The 15,471-nt window shown below is 54.5% G+C and overlaps 2 protein-coding genes across 5 annotated transcripts in view; one reads left to right on the top strand and one right to left on the bottom strand.

Moving 5' to 3' along the window:
* Nucleotides 1-2,086: 2,086 nt before the first annotated feature.
* On the top strand, nucleotides 2,087-12,062 carry Cpsf1 (cleavage and polyadenylation specific factor 1). 2 transcript variants are annotated; one of them, XM_026782544.1, is made up of 37 exons: nucleotides 2,087-2,310; nucleotides 4,138-4,165; nucleotides 4,265-4,398; nucleotides 4,519-4,599; nucleotides 4,921-5,072; nucleotides 5,166-5,312; nucleotides 5,448-5,587; nucleotides 5,671-5,781; nucleotides 5,881-5,974; nucleotides 6,079-6,166; nucleotides 6,235-6,357; nucleotides 6,444-6,495; nucleotides 6,572-6,666; nucleotides 6,732-6,806; nucleotides 6,881-6,961; nucleotides 7,049-7,138; nucleotides 7,245-7,355; nucleotides 7,427-7,568; nucleotides 7,646-7,824; nucleotides 7,911-8,044; nucleotides 8,119-8,293; nucleotides 8,379-8,585; nucleotides 8,674-8,763; nucleotides 8,847-8,990; nucleotides 9,067-9,219; nucleotides 9,797-9,913; nucleotides 9,989-10,079; nucleotides 10,157-10,241; nucleotides 10,320-10,461; nucleotides 10,539-10,691; nucleotides 10,778-10,954; nucleotides 11,029-11,095; nucleotides 11,176-11,223; nucleotides 11,303-11,458; nucleotides 11,525-11,654; nucleotides 11,728-11,866; nucleotides 11,947-12,062. In XM_026782544.1, the coding sequence occupies exons 1-37, from the start codon at nucleotides 2,167-2,169 to the stop codon at nucleotides 11,992-11,994; spliced, it is 4,323 nt and encodes a 1,440-aa protein (XP_026638345.1). In that variant the 5' UTR covers nucleotides 2,087-2,166; the 3' UTR covers nucleotides 11,995-12,062. The 2 variants fall into 2 exon arrangements, with proteins under 2 accessions (XP_026638345.1, XP_005354174.1); XM_005354117.2 differs by having other exon boundaries at nucleotides 7,908-8,044.
* A 138-nt stretch (nucleotides 12,063-12,200) lies between these two features.
* The window catches only part of Adck5 (aarF domain containing kinase 5), a 13,387-nt gene continuing 10,116 nt past the window's right edge, over nucleotides 12,201-15,471 (bottom strand). The window contains exons 4-15 of one of the 3 annotated variants that reach the window (XM_026782563.1): nucleotides 14,505-14,580; nucleotides 14,190-14,414; nucleotides 13,966-14,106; nucleotides 13,774-13,887; nucleotides 13,549-13,680; nucleotides 13,390-13,473; nucleotides 13,231-13,312; nucleotides 13,089-13,167; nucleotides 12,913-13,004; nucleotides 12,588-12,840; nucleotides 12,401-12,517; nucleotides 12,201-12,318 (exon numbers count right to left, since the gene is read on the bottom strand). In XM_026782563.1, coding sequence (XP_026638364.1) covers nucleotides 12,213-12,318; nucleotides 12,401-12,517; nucleotides 12,588-12,840; nucleotides 12,913-13,004; nucleotides 13,089-13,167; nucleotides 13,231-13,312; nucleotides 13,390-13,473; nucleotides 13,549-13,680; nucleotides 13,774-13,887; nucleotides 13,966-14,106; nucleotides 14,190-14,414; nucleotides 14,505-14,580 — 1,501 coding nt within the window. In that variant the 3' untranslated portion in view covers nucleotides 12,201-12,212. The remainder of the gene's footprint in view (nucleotides 12,319-12,400; nucleotides 12,518-12,587; nucleotides 12,841-12,912; nucleotides 13,005-13,088; nucleotides 13,168-13,230; nucleotides 13,313-13,389; nucleotides 13,474-13,548; nucleotides 13,681-13,773; nucleotides 13,888-13,965; nucleotides 14,107-14,189; nucleotides 14,415-14,504; nucleotides 14,581-15,471) is intronic. The other 2 variants (XM_005354118.3, XM_026782564.1) reach the window with 2 other exon arrangements.

The raw sequence follows: 15,471 nt of genomic DNA, 5'->3' as shown, positions 1-15,471 counted from the left end.
TTCTGTGTGGCTTTGGAGCCTATCCTGGAACTAGCTCTGTAGACCAGGCTGGTCTCGAACTCACAGAGATCCGCCTGCCTCTGCCTCCCGAGTGAAAGGCGTGCGCCACCACCGCCGGGCGGGTCTCACTATTCTTGATTGGTTTAACTCCATACACAGACCAGGGCTTTGAACTCAATCTGCTTGCTTCTGCCTCCTAGTGCTGGGAATAAAGCTATGCACACTACGAAGAGCTTTGGGTTGTTTGTTTGCTTGTTTTTGAGAAAGAGTGGCCTGTGACTTCTTGGGGAGCTATGAGCAAATATCTCCTTACCCCAACGAGGTTACCATAGCAGAGTAAAGAATGACTTCACAAAAGTCCAACTTGGTTAATGGGTTTATTGGGGCTACTCACAGAAGTATAGATACAGAGTTCTATTTATAGAAGGGAAGATGATTCAAAAGCAGTTGGTCACAGAAAAGCTGAGGTAGCACCAGGCACAGTCTAATTCCAGCTCTAGGGAGTCAGATGCAGGCAGATCCCTGAGTTTCAGGCCAGCCTTGTAGCCAGGACAACCAAGGCTAAACAGAAACGCTGTCTTGAAAAACCAACTAATGAATCAAACAAGACAAAAGTTCACCTGCCTGGGTGACCACACTCACTTTAGCCCTCAGGGTATTGGAAGGTCCACTCTGGGTCTCTCAGAAACCCTTGCACCTTACAAATTCCAGAGTCCTAGCAACCTCTCTCCAGAGAAGACTTTCAATTTGGAGGAATGTTCCAACTGCTTCCAACACAGGTTAACAATGGGTAACCACATTGGTCTCAAATGTGTACAGTCCTCCTTTTTTTAAAGAAATTTATTTATTATATATACAATATTATGTCTACATGTATGCCTTCAGGTCAGAAGAGGGCACCAGACCTCATTACAGATGGTTGTCAGTCACCATGTGGTTGGTGGGAATTGAACTCAGGACCTTTGGAAGAGCAGGCAATGCCCTTAACCGCTGAGCCATCTCTCCAGCCCCTACAGTCCTCCTTGAGAGTGCTAGGATTCCAAGTGTGAGGTAGCACGTGAGAGGTCTTAAAGACTTTTTGTTTTTAAGATTTTATTTTATTTTGGTTTTTCCAGACAGGATTTCTCTGTGTAGCCCCGGCTGTCCTGGAACTCACTCACTCAGTAAACCAGGATGTCCTTGAACTCAGAGATCCGCCTGCCTCTGCCTCTCAAGTGTTGGGATTAAAGGCATGCACCACCACCACCAACTAAGATTTTATTTTTTAAAGTATGTGTATATGTGCCAGCATAATTGTACGGCTTTAATTTCAGCATTTGGCAGGAAGAAGCAGGCAGATCTCTGTGAATTCGAGGCCAGCCGGTTCTTCACGGAGTCCCAGGACAGCCAAGGGTATATAGCAAGACCCTGACTCAAAAAAAAATAAACAAACAAACAAACAAAGGAAACCAGGCGGTAGAGGAGTGCCTTTAATCCCAGCATTTAGGAGGCAGAGGCAGGCGTATCTTTGTGAGTTCGAGACCAGCCTGGTCCACAGAGGGAGTTCCAAGACTGGCTCCATAGCTACTCAGAAACCCTGTCTCGAAAAACAAAACAAACAACCCTCAACCCTCCACCAAAAAACCCAACAACAAAGAAACAACAACAACAACAAAATACTTAAAAAAGAAATCTTTAGTGTGATACAGGGGTTACCTACCAACTTAGACATCCAAATAGTCCGTCGTTCACTGAGTGAGCAGGGGAAGTGTGACTTTACATGTTCCTGTATCTTTTTCCGGAACTTTCTTTATTGCCTGAGATTTCAAGTTTCTAGATTTAGCTAAGGAGGAAAACCTTGGAGGGAGCGGAGTGGGAACGAGGGGAGGGGACATGCAGAACCCTCCAACTCTGGGACCAGGAGCTTCAGTGATAACCAAGACTGGCCACTAGGGGCCGCTGTTCGAAGGCAGCCCCGGTGCGCAGGCGCACAGGAGCACAGGCGAAGTAGTCCGGAACCCTGTTTCTCAACTATCAGGTCGGTCCTCCTAGAAGGCAGGTCCGGGCGAGAAGCGCAGGCGCAGAGACTCGGAACCTGGTGGCTGGGTTTGCGCGCGCGGCCGGATCGAGTCCGCTGCCGTCTCTGTTCCCCCGAGTCGGCGGCTCCGGCGTGACAGTGGCGGCAATATGTACGCGGTGTACAAGCAGGCACACCCGCCCACAGGGCTGGAGTTTGCCATGTACTGCAACTTCTTCAATAACAGTGAGCGCAACCTCGTGGTGGCCGGCACCTCGCAGCTCTATGTGTACCGCCTGAACCGCGACGCTGAGGTAAGCCGCTTCTCCGGAGCGGAGACGCCGAGGCCATACCGCAGTCACCTCGGCAGGTTCCTCAGGGCAGGAACCGAGCTTTGCCTACAGTCACTTGTCCCCAGTGCCGGTTCTCCACTACCGTGTTGTTTGGCCTCCTCCTACCATTGCGGGGATGCTTCTGCCTACGGTCTCCTACTTGTTTTTTTGGCATTTCCAGCAGGTTGTTGCAGACCTTCCATGTGCTTAGAAGTAAGGATATGGCAGTGAACCAGGCCCTTGCGGGAGATGACCGTTTAGTAAATGAATGCACACAGACTGCCGCAGTGTCTCCGGGAGTTACATCCGGTGAAGGAGGCTGGGCGCTTCCAAACAAACAGCGCTTCTGATACTGAGCAAGTTTGTTTGGGGGAAGGACAACTTCTCCGTAAAGGAGCAAGGCTGGATGTAGCTAGGGGACCGACTACTGGCAGTAGATGTAGAAAGTGGAACAAACCCATCAATAGGTATGATATAGGAGTGCTTTGGTTGCTAGAGTGACAGCAAGTGGTTCAGGAAGCCTTCTTTCAAGAGGCAATTTCCGTGGGTCTTGGTAATGCAGGCCTTCAGTCTCGGGCAGAAGCACACAGATTTCTGGATGTTCAATCTAAAGTGGTTGCAAGCCAGCCAGTGCTACATAGTGAGAATCTTTCTCAAAGCAAAGCAAAAACAAGACAAAAATGAAGCCAAAAGGCCAGTTTCTTCCCCCCTTTCCCCTAAATTTTTAAAATTAGGTTTATTCATTTGATTTTATGTGAGTGTTTCGTCTACATATATGTGTGTGCACCATATACAGACAAGGAGATGCGGTGTCAGTGGGGCAGCAGACCTGGGCAGGGCTGCAGGGAAATCTCAGCTCTAGAAATGATTTAAATAGACAAGGAGGTATGAAGAAGTGTGTGTGTGGGGGGGGTAGACAAAGTGGTTTCAAGCAAAACTGTTTCTGTGATAGAGGCTAAGGGGTGGAGGAAGGCAGGGAGAACAGTTGAGAGGTGACAAGGTTGGGACTCCATGCCACACTCTCCAAGAAGGGGATCTTGGCGAAGAAATGATCTTACCCAACTTATGTTTGACACAAGTCCAAGGAGACCAGTCAAGAAGTGGCTATAGCTATTAGGCAAGAATTAATGGTGGCTTGGACCAGTGTAGCCATGAGGTGATGGGAAGCCATGGGGTTCAGGATGGATAGAGGTGGCATTCAAGGGGAACAGAGTGATGCCAGGATCTTGTCAGTTTTGTGGGTAATGGGTCTTAGCAGTTACAGGGGTAGTGTTGCTATTCCATGGTGGCCAGGAGTAGGAGCTGGAGTTACAGGTGCTTGTGAGCTGCGTGATAGGAATGCTAAGAACAGAACTCAGATCGAGAGAGAGCTTTAAAGGTGAGGGAGAAAGCAACTATCTGTACACTGGGAATTAATGGGAGCGTTTGCTTTTATTTAGTCCCTGGAGAGCAGGAGGATCTCCGTGAGTTCAAGGCCAGCCTGGTCTTAGTGAGTTCCAAGACAACCAGAGCTAATAGATAGAGAGGTCCTGTGTGAAACGCTACCCCTCAAATAAAAGCAAACACTCCTGTTAATTCCCAGTGTACAGATAGTGCCCCCATCACTCTTGGTCAGCACTCGGGAGGCAGAGGCAGGTGGATCTCTGTGAGTTCAAGGCTAGCCTGGTCAGAGTTTCAGGGCAGGCTCCAGAGCTTGCTGATGGCAGGGGCCAGCCCTGGGTGGACTTTCTGTCCTTCAGATGACTGTGTTCATGGATGAGATAGGGCTACATAGTGTGTGACTTCTTCCTGCTTCCTTTTCCCTTCCAGGCTCTGACCAAGAGTGATGGGGGCACGGGTAAGTATAGGATAGCCATTCTAGCCCTGCACCGGGGTGGGATGTGTGTGCGTGGCCCGGGAACAGGACCCAGGCCTGACTTGTTGACCTCTACTCCAGAGGGGAAGGCCCATAGAGAGAAACTAGAGCTGGTAGCCTCCTTCTCCTTTTTTGGCAACGTCATGTCCATGGCCAGCGTGCAACTTGCGGGTGCCAAACGTGATGCCTTGCTTCTCAGTTTCAAAGATGCTAAGGTGAGCAGTATGAGTCTGCAGGAGGTCCTGGGCACAGTGGTGTGTTACGGAAGCAGTGCTGGTTGGTGTCTCAGTGTTGTCAGGGTTGGTATTGAATGGGCTATGACCTCCTGCCTCCAGCTGTCAGTGGTGGAGTATGACCCAGGCACCCATGACCTGAAGACCCTCTCTCTCCACTACTTTGAGGAGCCTGAACTTCGGGTAAGCCAAGCCCAGGAGTGGCCCAGGGTTAGCCTAGCAGCCCCTCTTGCATTTCTCTCTGACTGCCTCGGTGCTTCCCTCAGACTTTCTTTTTTTTTTTTTTTTTTAATTTTTTTATTTATTTAACTTTATTATGTTCGTTGGTGTGAAGGTGTCAGATCTCGTGGAACTACATTTTCAGACAGTTGTGAGCTGCCATGTGGGTGCTGGGAATTGAACCCGGGTCCTCTGGAAGAGCAGTCAGTGCTCTTAACCGCTGAGCCATCTCTCCAGCTCCCCTCAGACTTTCTATAGCCCAACTGATGTCCCCTCTGCCCCCAGGATGGCTTTGTGCAGAATGTGCATACGCCTCGTGTACGGGTGGACCCTGATGGGCGCTGCGCGGCCATGCTCATCTACGGCACGAGGCTGGTAGTTCTGCCTTTCCGCAGAGAAAGCCTGGCTGAGGAGCATGAGGGGCTCATGGGCGAAGGGTGAGTACCAAGCTGGGGTGGCTGTGGTTTTGAGCACCCTAGAGTCCTGAGTTTTCTGCCCTGTCCCTTCCTGCTGACACTTTTGGTCCTTAGACAGAGGTCCAGCTTCCTGCCCAGCTACATCATCGATGTGCGGGCTCTGGATGAGAAGCTGCTCAACATCATTGACCTGCAGTTCCTCCATGGCTACTACGAGCCCACCCTGCTTATCCTGTTTGAACCCAACCAGACCTGGCCCGGGTGAGGCCGGGACCCTCTGCTGTGGGCCCCCAGATGTCTTGCCCAGTCAGGGCTATGTATAGAGGGATGGGGTAACTGGGTCTCTGGCCTTGGGAGTAGTGTGACTGCCTCTGGATGACCTGCCTGCTGCTCTAGGCGGGTGGCCGTGAGGCAGGACACGTGCTCCATTGTGGCTATCTCGCTGAACATCACACAGAAAGTCCATCCGGTCATCTGGTCCCTCACCAGCTTGCCTTTTGACTGTACCCAGGCCCTGGCTGTGCCCAAGCCCATAGGTAAGGGTCTGGCTGTGTTGAATGGCAATGGGTGTGGGGGAGGGGGGCAGCAGTGAACTGCTAACAGCAGTGTCTCCCTCCAGGTGGGGTGGTGATCTTTGCTGTTAACTCTCTGTTGTACCTGAACCAGAGTGTTCCCCCATACGGTGTGGCTCTCAATAGTCTCACCACAGGCACCACTTCTTTCCCGTTACGTGAGTGGGGTGTAAATCGGCAAAGTGGGATGGGCCTGGTGGAGAGGGCTGTGTTCAGGGCAAGGCATCCAGTTTGCATGATCGATGTGTACCCTATAGGTACCCAAGAAGGCGTACGGATCACCCTGGACTGCGCACAGGCAGCCTTCATCTCTTACGATAAGATGGTCATCTCCCTCAAGGGAGGCGAGATGTGAGCCCAGAGCCCATGGACCCTGACCTTTGAGATGCCCACATTCTGGTCTTCTCGGTGCCTCTGTGTCCTTTGTCCACTTAATGCCCTTCCTTTACCCACAGTTACGTGCTGACCCTCATCACTGATGGCATGCGTAGTGTCCGAGCGTTTCACTTTGACAAGGCAGCTGCTAGTGTCCTTACCACCAGTGTGAGTAGAGCGGGGTTGGGAGTGTGGGTCTAGGTCCAGCTGTGTTCTTATTCATACCTCTCCCTCAGATGGTCACCATGGAGCCGGGATACCTGTTCCTGGGTTCTCGCCTGGGCAACTCCCTCCTCCTCAAGTACACAGAGAAGCTGCAGGAGCCCCTGGCCAGCTCTGTCCGTGAGGCTGCTGACAAGGTAAGTGCCCACCATGTAGGGTCCCTGGGCCTGCTCTTCCTTGACCCCGTGTGGGACAGCCTCAGGGATACTCATTCATTTTACAGGAAGAACCTCCCTCCAAGAAGAAGCGAGTGGACCCTACAGCGGGCTGGACAGGTGAGAGCATGGACTAGGATGAGCAGGGGAGGGTCAGAGTTCACAGCTGGACTCAGCTGGGCTCTGTCTGCTGCAGGAGGCAAGACGGTGCCACAGGATGAGGTGGATGAAATTGAAGTGTATGGCAGTGAGGCCCAGTCAGGCACACAGCTGGCCACCTACTCTTTTGAGGTAAGACTAGGGAAGGTAGTGGGTGTCCACCCCTTTACTCTACCTGACCACTGCTGTGTCCACAGGTGTGCGACAGCATGCTCAACATTGGCCCCTGTGCCAACGCTGCTGTGGGCGAGCCTGCCTTCCTCTCTGAAGAGGTACTCAAGGGGCTGGGACTGTAGGCAGAGCCTGGGGGTGGGATGGGAGGCTGTGTCCTTACCCTACTCTGTAGTTTCAGAACAGTCCTGAGCCAGACCTGGAGATTGTGGTTTGCTCTGGCTACGGGAAAAATGGGGCCCTGTCAGTGCTGCAGGTATGTGTAGGTGGGGGTGGGAGACTCCTGGTACAACGTGGTTGGGCTGAGCCCTCATTCCTACCCCATCTTTATTCTTTATTCTAGAAGAGTATCCGGCCCCAGGTGGTGACAACCTTTGAACTTCCTGGCTGCTATGATATGTGGACGGTCATTGCTCCAGTGCGGAAAGAGGAGGTAGAAACTGGGCTGAGAAGGAGACCCAGAGGGGAGGGAATTGTCCGGCACCTGGGGACGCTGGGCTAGACTGCGGCCCCTGGCTGCTCCTCTCTTGGCCTCACAGGAAGAAACGCCCAAAGCAGAAAGCACGGAGCAGGAGCCTGCTGCCCCCAAAGCAGAGGAGGATGGGCGACGACATGGCTTCCTTATTCTTAGCCGGGAAGACTCAACCATGGTAAAAAAGAGAGCCTGGGACTAGGATCAGGGTCCCCTGGGGAAGGGCACCACTCACCACTGTCGCCATAGATCCTACAGACTGGCCAGGAGATCATGGAGCTGGACACCAGTGGCTTTGCCACACAGGGCCCCACGGTCTTTGCCGGAAACATTGGGGACAATCGCTATATTGTCCAAGTCTCACCGCTGGGCATTCGCCTGTTGGAAGGCGGTAGGTGGGCAGGTCTGTGCGCTGGTCTTGAGGGGGTGTGGGTGTGCCGCCTCACCCTAATGACCTTGTGTCCACAGTGAATCAGCTGCACTTCATCCCTGTGGACCTGGGTGCCCCCATTGTCCAGTGTGCTGTGGCTGATCCGTATGTGGTCATCATGAGTGCTGAGGGTCACGTTACCATGTTCCTACTCAAGAGTGATTCATATGGTGGCCGCCACCACCGCCTGGCACTACACAAGCCTCCACTGCATCATGTAGGCCCCTATGTTTGCCTGATGCCCTGTCTTCCCACTACCTGCCCCCTGCCCTTGTCTGAATCCTATCCCATTTTCTACAGCAGTCTAAGGTGATTGCGCTCTGCCTGTACCGTGATGTCAGTGGCATGTTTACCACTGAGAGCCGCCTGGGTGGGGCCCGTGATGAATTGGGGGGCCGAAGTAGCTCAGAAGCTGAAGGTCTGGGCTCGGAAACAAGGTGCGTAGGGACTGGTCTGTGAGCTGCTGGTGTCCCCATGGCAGGCTGTGATGCATCTATGTGTTGGTTCCCAGCCCCACAGTGGACGATGAGGAAGAGATGTTATATGGGGACTCCGGCTCCCTCTTCAGTCCCAGCAAAGAGGAGGCCCGCAGGAGCAACCAGCCCCCGGCTGACCGTGACCCTGCACCCTTCAGGGTAGACCCCACCCACTGGTGTCTGCTGGTGCGGGAGAATGGCACCATGGAGGTGGGTCTATCACGCACACACACACACACTACAACCACACCACAATAGCCTTGGTTCCCAGTCTTAACCACTGCCCTCTCTCCAGATCTACCAGCTCCCAGACTGGCGGCTGGTTTTCCTAGTTAAGAACTTCCCTGTGGGACAGCGGGTCTTGGTGGACAGTTCTTTTGGACAGCCCACTACACAAGGTGAAGTCCGAAAGGAGGAGGCCACACGCCAGGGGGAGCTGCCTTTGGTCAAGGAGGTGTTGCTGGTTGCCCTGGGAAGCCGGCAGAGCAGGCCCTACCTACTGGTAAGTTCCTTGTCACCTGCCCCCCAAGGCTCTGCCCCATCCTCATGCCCCTCCCCTCCCCTTAGCTATCTATGCTTGGCTCCCTCAGGTACACGTGGACCAGGAGTTGCTTATCTATGAAGCCTTCCCCCATGACTCTCAGCTTGGCCAGGGAAATCTGAAAGTTCGCTTCAAGAAGGTGCCATGGTTGAGCATGGGGTAGATTGGAAGGCCAGGCCGACAGGGTCTGGAGGACCCAGCACTTACTGTGGCCTCTGCTAGGTCCCCCACAATATCAACTTCCGTGAGAAGAAGCCGAAGCCATCTAAGAAGAAGACAGAAGGGTGCAGCACCGAGGAGGGACCTGGAGTCCGAGGCCGTGTGGCACGTTTCCGCTACTTTGAGGATATTTATGGCTATTCAGGGGTAGGCAAGCGGCTTGGCAGGGCCTGGATTGAGGGTGGAGCCTCACTCACAGTGCGCTCAAAGTGCCTGTCTCCAGGTTTTCATCTGCGGACCCTCGCCTCACTGGCTCCTGGTGACTGGCCGTGGGGCTCTGCGTCTGCATCCCATGGGCATTGATGGCCCCATTGACTCCTTTGCTCCATTCCACAATGTGAACTGCCCTCGTGGCTTCCTGTACTTCAACAGACAGGTAAGGAGGCCTGGCCTCCAGCTGTGGGAGCAGAGGGCCAAGACAGTAGAAACTGCTGGGGCCAAGGAACTCAACTGTGGCTTAGCCTGGGAAGACTGAGAACAGGACAGCAGAGGTGGATGTGACCAATGAAGTCCGAGAGCCAGGCTGAGCTGACTTTACCTTTTGCTCTGCCTCTCAGTTGCTGTATGGCTTTGTGGCAAGCACATGCTTCTGACCTGTTTAACCCTCTGTGCTGTCCAGATGGTAGCAATGATTAAGGCCCCAATGGCACGTGCTTTCCAGGAGCCAGTAACACAGGACTGCTGGGGAAGGGTGGCCTGGGTCCCAGGCTCCTTTGCCTAGTTACTGTGGGAGTTACTACTGTTTCCAGTCCCCAGGGTCCTCTGGCCCTGGCCTTCCCGTGCCCTGTGCCACTGTCCACCAACATGAAGTGAGCTTAGACAGTCAGGCTACCAAAGCTTTAGCCTCTCCAGGGCACTACCCAACACAGCAGTCCGGATATCCCATCACCAGAGCTGGCTCTGGCCTTGTTCACCCCAGATCAAACTGACTTTGCTGCCCACTGCACCCCTAGGGTGAGCTGAGGATCAGCGTCCTGCCTGCCTACCTGTCCTATGATGCTCCATGGCCTGTCAGGAAGATCCCACTGCGCTGCACAGCCCACTACGTGGCCTACCATGTAGAGTCCAAGGTCTGTCCCTCTCCCACATTCCCCAGGCATCTTCTGAGCCTGGCCTCTGGCTTGTGACACCCCCTCCCATCCCAGGTGTATGCCGTGGCCACCAGCACCAACACACCCTGCACTCGCATCCCACGCATGACTGGTGAGGAAAAGGAATTTGAGGCCATTGAGAGAGGTATGCAACACTTGAGGGTAGGGCGGGGCAGAGCTTGGCCCAGTCTACAAGGTGACTCACTTTCCCCACCCCAACAGATGACAGATACATCCACCCCCAGCAAGAAGCCTTCTCCATCCAGCTCATCTCCCCAGTCAGCTGGGAGGCCATTCCCAATGCCAGGTGAGGCTGGACCCACCAGGGGCTGCTGTCTGCTGGCAGCTCAGAGGTGGCAGGTGCTGACAGCCTGGCTTCATGCAGGATCGAGCTAGAGGAATGGGAGCATGTCACGTGCATGAAGACTGTGTCACTACGCAGTGAGGAGACCGTTTCAGGCCTAAAGGGCTATGTGGCTGCTGGGACCTGCCTCATGCAGGGGGAGGAAGTCACGTGCCGTGGGCGGGTAAGGGCCTTTGGGTGGGGGGCAGGCAGCCCCCAGCAGACCGTCTGCCATCTCCATGCATTCCCTTGCCCTTCCAGATCCTGATCATGGACGTGATTGAAGTGGTGCCTGAGCCTGGGCAGCCCCTGACCAAGAACAAGTTCAAGGTCCTGTATGAGAAGGAGCAGAAGGGGCCTGTGACCGCGCTATGCCACTGCAATGGCCACCTGGTGTCAGCCATTGGCCAAAAAGTGTGTTATTCCTGTCCTTCCCCTCTCTCCTGTCACAGCTGCTCTGCCTCCACCAGCCGCTCTGCTCACCACCTTCTGCCCCTCAGATCTTCCTGTGGAGCCTGCGGGCCAGCGAGCTGACGGGCATGGCCTTCATTGACACCCAGCTCTACATCCACCAGATGATCAGTGTCAAGAACTTCATCCTGGCCGCAGACGTCATGAAGAGCATCTCACTGCTGCGTTACCAGGAGGAGAGCAAGACGCTGAGCCTGGTGTCCCGGGTACTCACAGGGACAGGTGTGTAGGTGGGCACCAGCCCAGTGCCTGCTCTAATACTGCCCTTGTCTTTCTCCAGGATGCCAAGCCTTTGGAGGTGTACAGCGTGGATTTCATGGTGGACAATGCCCAGCTGGGCTTCTTAGGTGAGTGTGTGGGCCTGTGGGAGGCTATACTAGAGGGGGATGGGTAGCTGAGGCTGACTGTGGGTCTCTCTGTTCATCAGTGTCTGACCGAGACCGCAATCTTATGGTGTACATGTATCTGCCGGAAGGTGAGTGGTTCCTCTCTGACCTCTTCCTGGGCTGGGTACCAGGCAGTGGACAGGTCATGACCTGAGTTCCTGTGCCCAGCCAAAGAGAGTTTTGGGGGCATGCGCCTGCTGCGCCGGGCAGACTTCCATGTGGGTGCCCATGTGAACACATTCTGGAGGACCCCGTGCAGAGGTGCTGCAGAGGGACCCAGCAAGAAGTCGGTTGTGTGGGAAAACAAGCATATCACATGGTTTGGTGAGTACTGGGGTAGGGGTGTCTAGGGATGGGAGGGCCAGCCTGGCTCACACAGCATCTCCGCAGCCACCCTGGACGGTGGCATTGGGCTCCTGTTGCCCATGCAAGAGAAGACATACCGGCGGCTGCTGATGCTGCAGAATGCACTGACAACTATGCTACCCCACCATGCCGGCCTCAACCCCCGTGCCTTCCGGTGAGTGTGCCCCTCCCCTGGTCGCTCCCCGCACCCCAGCTGTGCTCTGACCTCCTCATGTCCATCACCCCAGAATGTTGCACGTGGACCGGCGCACCCTACAGAATGCTGTGCGCAACGTCCTTGATGGAGAGCTACTAAACCGCTACCTATACCTTAGCACCATGGAGCGCAGTGAGCTGGCCAAGAAGATCGGTACCACACCCGACATTGTGAGTACCACCCCTCACCCTAGCCCATTTGCCTCACCTGCCCTACCCACCCCCATCTTTACCTCCCTGTCATCCCACAGATCCTGGATGACTTGCTGGAAACAGACCGTGTCACTGCTCACTTCTAGCCCTGTGATGCCACCCTGCCATTGTACACTTAGCTCTACCCGTTTTGTATAAAACAAAAAGAAAACCATTTCTTTCAGATGAGTGTGTTTAAGAGCCCCATAGTGTGTTCCCCATTCCAGGCCCCGGATTGCGAGAGATCTGCACTGGGCCTGCTCAGTGTGCCCAGGCTGGAAGCTCTGCTGGCCCCTGGCAACCTTGTAGTCATCCTGGCAGGGACCTACATCTCCAAGTACTGGGAGACCTCCTCTGCCTCGGGGGCAAAGCCCAGGCGGGCCAGGACACGCAACAGGATGGCGGTGAGCCGCATGGCAAGGGTCTCCAGCCTAGGGGAGCAGGGTAAAGGGTCGTAAGTCGATGGGGAGCAGATTCTGGCCAGCCACCCATCCAGCCCCCATGTTCACTCACCTCAGAGCCACCTCAAACTTGAATGCCTCCCAGATGACCTTGACGTGGCGCAAGAGGCTACTGCTGTAAATGCCGTGGTATGCCTCACCCACCAGGCGGCTCCAACCCCAGACAGCACTGTATCAGACACACACATCAGCTTGCTAACCTGCTGCAGCACCTCCAGGCTTCCCCTTGGCTCACCAACCTCTTGGCCATGAGGAAGTAGCGGTCAACGGGGGCGCCCAGGGTTGAGTTGATAGCACGCACTGTGTTGATGTTCCGCAGCACGAGTAGCATGGACCGGGGCAGTGCCTTGAGCACTTCCATTATGCCTTCAAAGTGTTCACGAGCCATGTCCTGCATGTAGGCCGCCTCCTCACGGCTCATCAGGTGGGACCCCCACAGCTGGCCCAGGCGCACAGGTCGCTGCATGAGCACCTCAGCGAACAGCATGTAGTCTGGAGAAGGCAGGAGGTCCTTTTGGTACACAGTGGCAAGCTTCCGCCTGTTCCACAAACACTCACCCTTACCTTGTACCCCAAGTGCAGCTGCGTGTGTCTTCATTGCAGCATCGTCCCTCAGGATGATGGCCCGCCACAGCTGGCACAGGGAGGATCGCTCCCTGCAGGAAGGCCTAACTGAGCTTCAAGCTGCAGAAGAGGGGCCCAAGGAAGGTCTGACCCCCTTCTGCCTGGCCCCATCTTACTTCTCATCCAGGAACTGGTAGAGCCCGTGGTCCAGGAGCACCAGCTCTGCTTTTCCATCTGGACCTTTCCGCACCAGAACTAGGAACACAGCATGTCAGCTCAAGCCACCCCTCTGAGATCCCACCCTGGGGCCTTTCCTACCATTGCCAGGGTGGGGGTCAGAGTGGATGAAGCCAGTGTAGAATATCTGTTCAGCAAAAGCCTGGATCAGCTTCTTTGCTACCTAGGGAGAGCATAGGGAATCCATGGCAGCACCCACTGCCTAGCACCCACTGCCCTGCCCCAGCATGTGATACTCACGTCCTGCACTGCCAGCCCCTGCTCCTTGATGGCCTCCATGTCATTCACTTTGCAGCCCTCACAGAAGTCAGCTGTCAGCACCCGCTGGAGAGCAAGAGGCTGCATGAGCTCAGCAGGCCTATGTTGCCCCACCCTCAGGGAAGGCTCTACCCAGCTCACCTTGCTGGACTTGTCCCAGTGCACCCGAGGGACAACAATATAACGGAAGTGCTTTAGCTCCTGAGCACAGCGCTCAGCATTTCGGCCCTCATTCTCGAAGTCCAGCTCCTGGGCCAAGGTCCCCTTCAGATCCTAAAGGTCATATGCAGGCAGACAGGTCAGTCACGTGTAGGTTTAGCATTTACCACTAGCCGCCACTCCCCTACCTACTATGGGTGGCACTACCTGTAGGACCCAGCTGAAGCTGAAGCTGGGGTGCATGAGCCCTATGAGCTGCAGCAGGAGTTCCAGTGTGTGCACATCCCCATCAAAGCGGTCTCGTAGGTCGATGTACTGTACCTGCAGTAGGCCAGGGGACACTGAGATCCAGGGTCACCGCTGGCCCAGCATCCATCTAGTGTGCAGCAGCATAGATACCTTGACAGCCACAGAGGTGCCATCATGGAGCCTGGCACGGTGCACCTGAGCCAGGCTTGCAGCAGCCATCGGCTGATAGTCGAACTCCTGGAAGAGCTCACTAGGCAGTGCCTGGAAGTCTTCAAGGAACAACTCATCCACCTGGCAAGAATGACCTTAGAGTCACTTCCAGAGCTGCAGAGGCAGGCAGCCCCCTCTTTCCTCCTCCCCATCATTGGGCTCACCTCCCGGAAGCCCCGAGTAAGAGCTTTGTCCTCCAACACACGTAATGTCTGGATGTACTCGGGTGGCAGCAGGTGATTGAAGGAGCACAGCCCTTGACCCAGTTTCACGTAGAGGCCCCCATTGCGGATGGCTCCTGCCACCAGGGCGTCAGCCGCACGCTGGTGACACGCAGACATCACCTCCACGTACTCCGGGCTGTTCTGACCACAGGCATGGAGGAAAATCTGGGGATGGGTGGCCAGTCCTTGGTCCCCCCAGCACCCCTACCTCCAGTGTTCCCCCTCCCTGCATGTGCTCAAGATATGAGGACAGACCTCTGCCACTCCGTGGAGGACAACATTTGTGCACCACCAGTAGTCCAGGGAAATGAGGAGACCAACCTTCAGAGACCTGCAGGCAGAAGTAGCTTAATCATTGGGTTGGTTCCTGTGGGCCCTGCTGCTGGGCCCTTCTGCCTTAAGCCTAAAGTCTGGCCTCACGTTCAGCCTCTAGTTACACGGACCCTTATGAGCTAATGAAATACTACTCATGCCAGCATCCTTCGGGTGCCCAGACAGACTGCTGAGAGTTAGTGGGGAGAGGAATGAAACAGGGTCTTAGTATACAGCCCTGACTGGTCTAAAGCTCACTATGTAGAGTAGGCTAGTATCAAACACAGGACATGAGATTGCTCTGCCTTGCAATGCTGGGATTAAGGGTGTGAGCCACTATACTCGACCATTTTCAGATACCTGAAATAACTACAAAACAGAAAAGGAAGTAGAACTGTTGGCAGTTTCCCTCAATCCCAGGTCCTCCTGAAGGAGGACCACAAGACCTGGAAGGATTTAGCAATACCCTGTCCCAAAAGTTTCAAAAAAAAACTTGGTGTAGTGGTGCGTGCCTTTAATCCCAGGACCTGAGAGACCGAGGCAGGGGAATCTTTGTAAATAAAAGGCCAGCATGATCTACTTAACAAGTTCTAGGCTAGCCAGGGCTACAGAGTAAAACCTTGTCTCAAAAAACATGTTGGCTGGATGGTGGTGGCACATGCCTAATACCAGCACACAGCTCACGTCTCTGTGAGACTAGCCTGGGCTACAGAGCCAGTTCCAGGACATCCAAAGCTACACAGAGAAACCCTGTCTTGAAAAACAAAAAAGTAGTGGTGCACGCCTTTAATCCCAGCACAAGGGAGGCAGAGGGAAGCGGATCTCTATGAGTTTGAGGCCAGCCTGGTCTACAAGAGCTAGTTCCAGGACAACAGGCTCCAAAGCTACAGAGAAATCCTGTCTCAAAAAA

The sequence above is a fragment of the Microtus ochrogaster genome, chromosome 15 (assembly GCF_000317375.1).
Source record: "Microtus ochrogaster isolate Prairie Vole_2 chromosome 15, MicOch1.0, whole genome shotgun sequence".
Lineage (NCBI taxonomy): Eukaryota > Metazoa > Chordata > Mammalia > Rodentia > Cricetidae > Microtus > Microtus ochrogaster.
Note: the sequence above shows the minus strand (reverse complement) of the source record. Positions and strands in the feature narration are given on the sequence as shown.

Bases quoted from the DNA above. Each gene is read 5' to 3' on its own strand.
- Cpsf1 (XM_005354117.2), top strand. From the start codon at position 2,167: ATGTACGCGGTGTACAAGCAGGCACACCCGCCCACAGGGCTGGAGTTT. The intron at 8,586-8,673 runs GTAAGTTCCTTG...TGGCTCCCTCAG, and splicing joins AGAGCAGGCCCTACCTACTG to GTACACGTGGACCAGGAGTT. The intron at 10,692-10,777 runs GTGTGTTATTCC...TCTGCCCCTCAG, and splicing joins TGTCAGCCATTGGCCAAAAA to ATCTTCCTGTGGAGCCTGCG.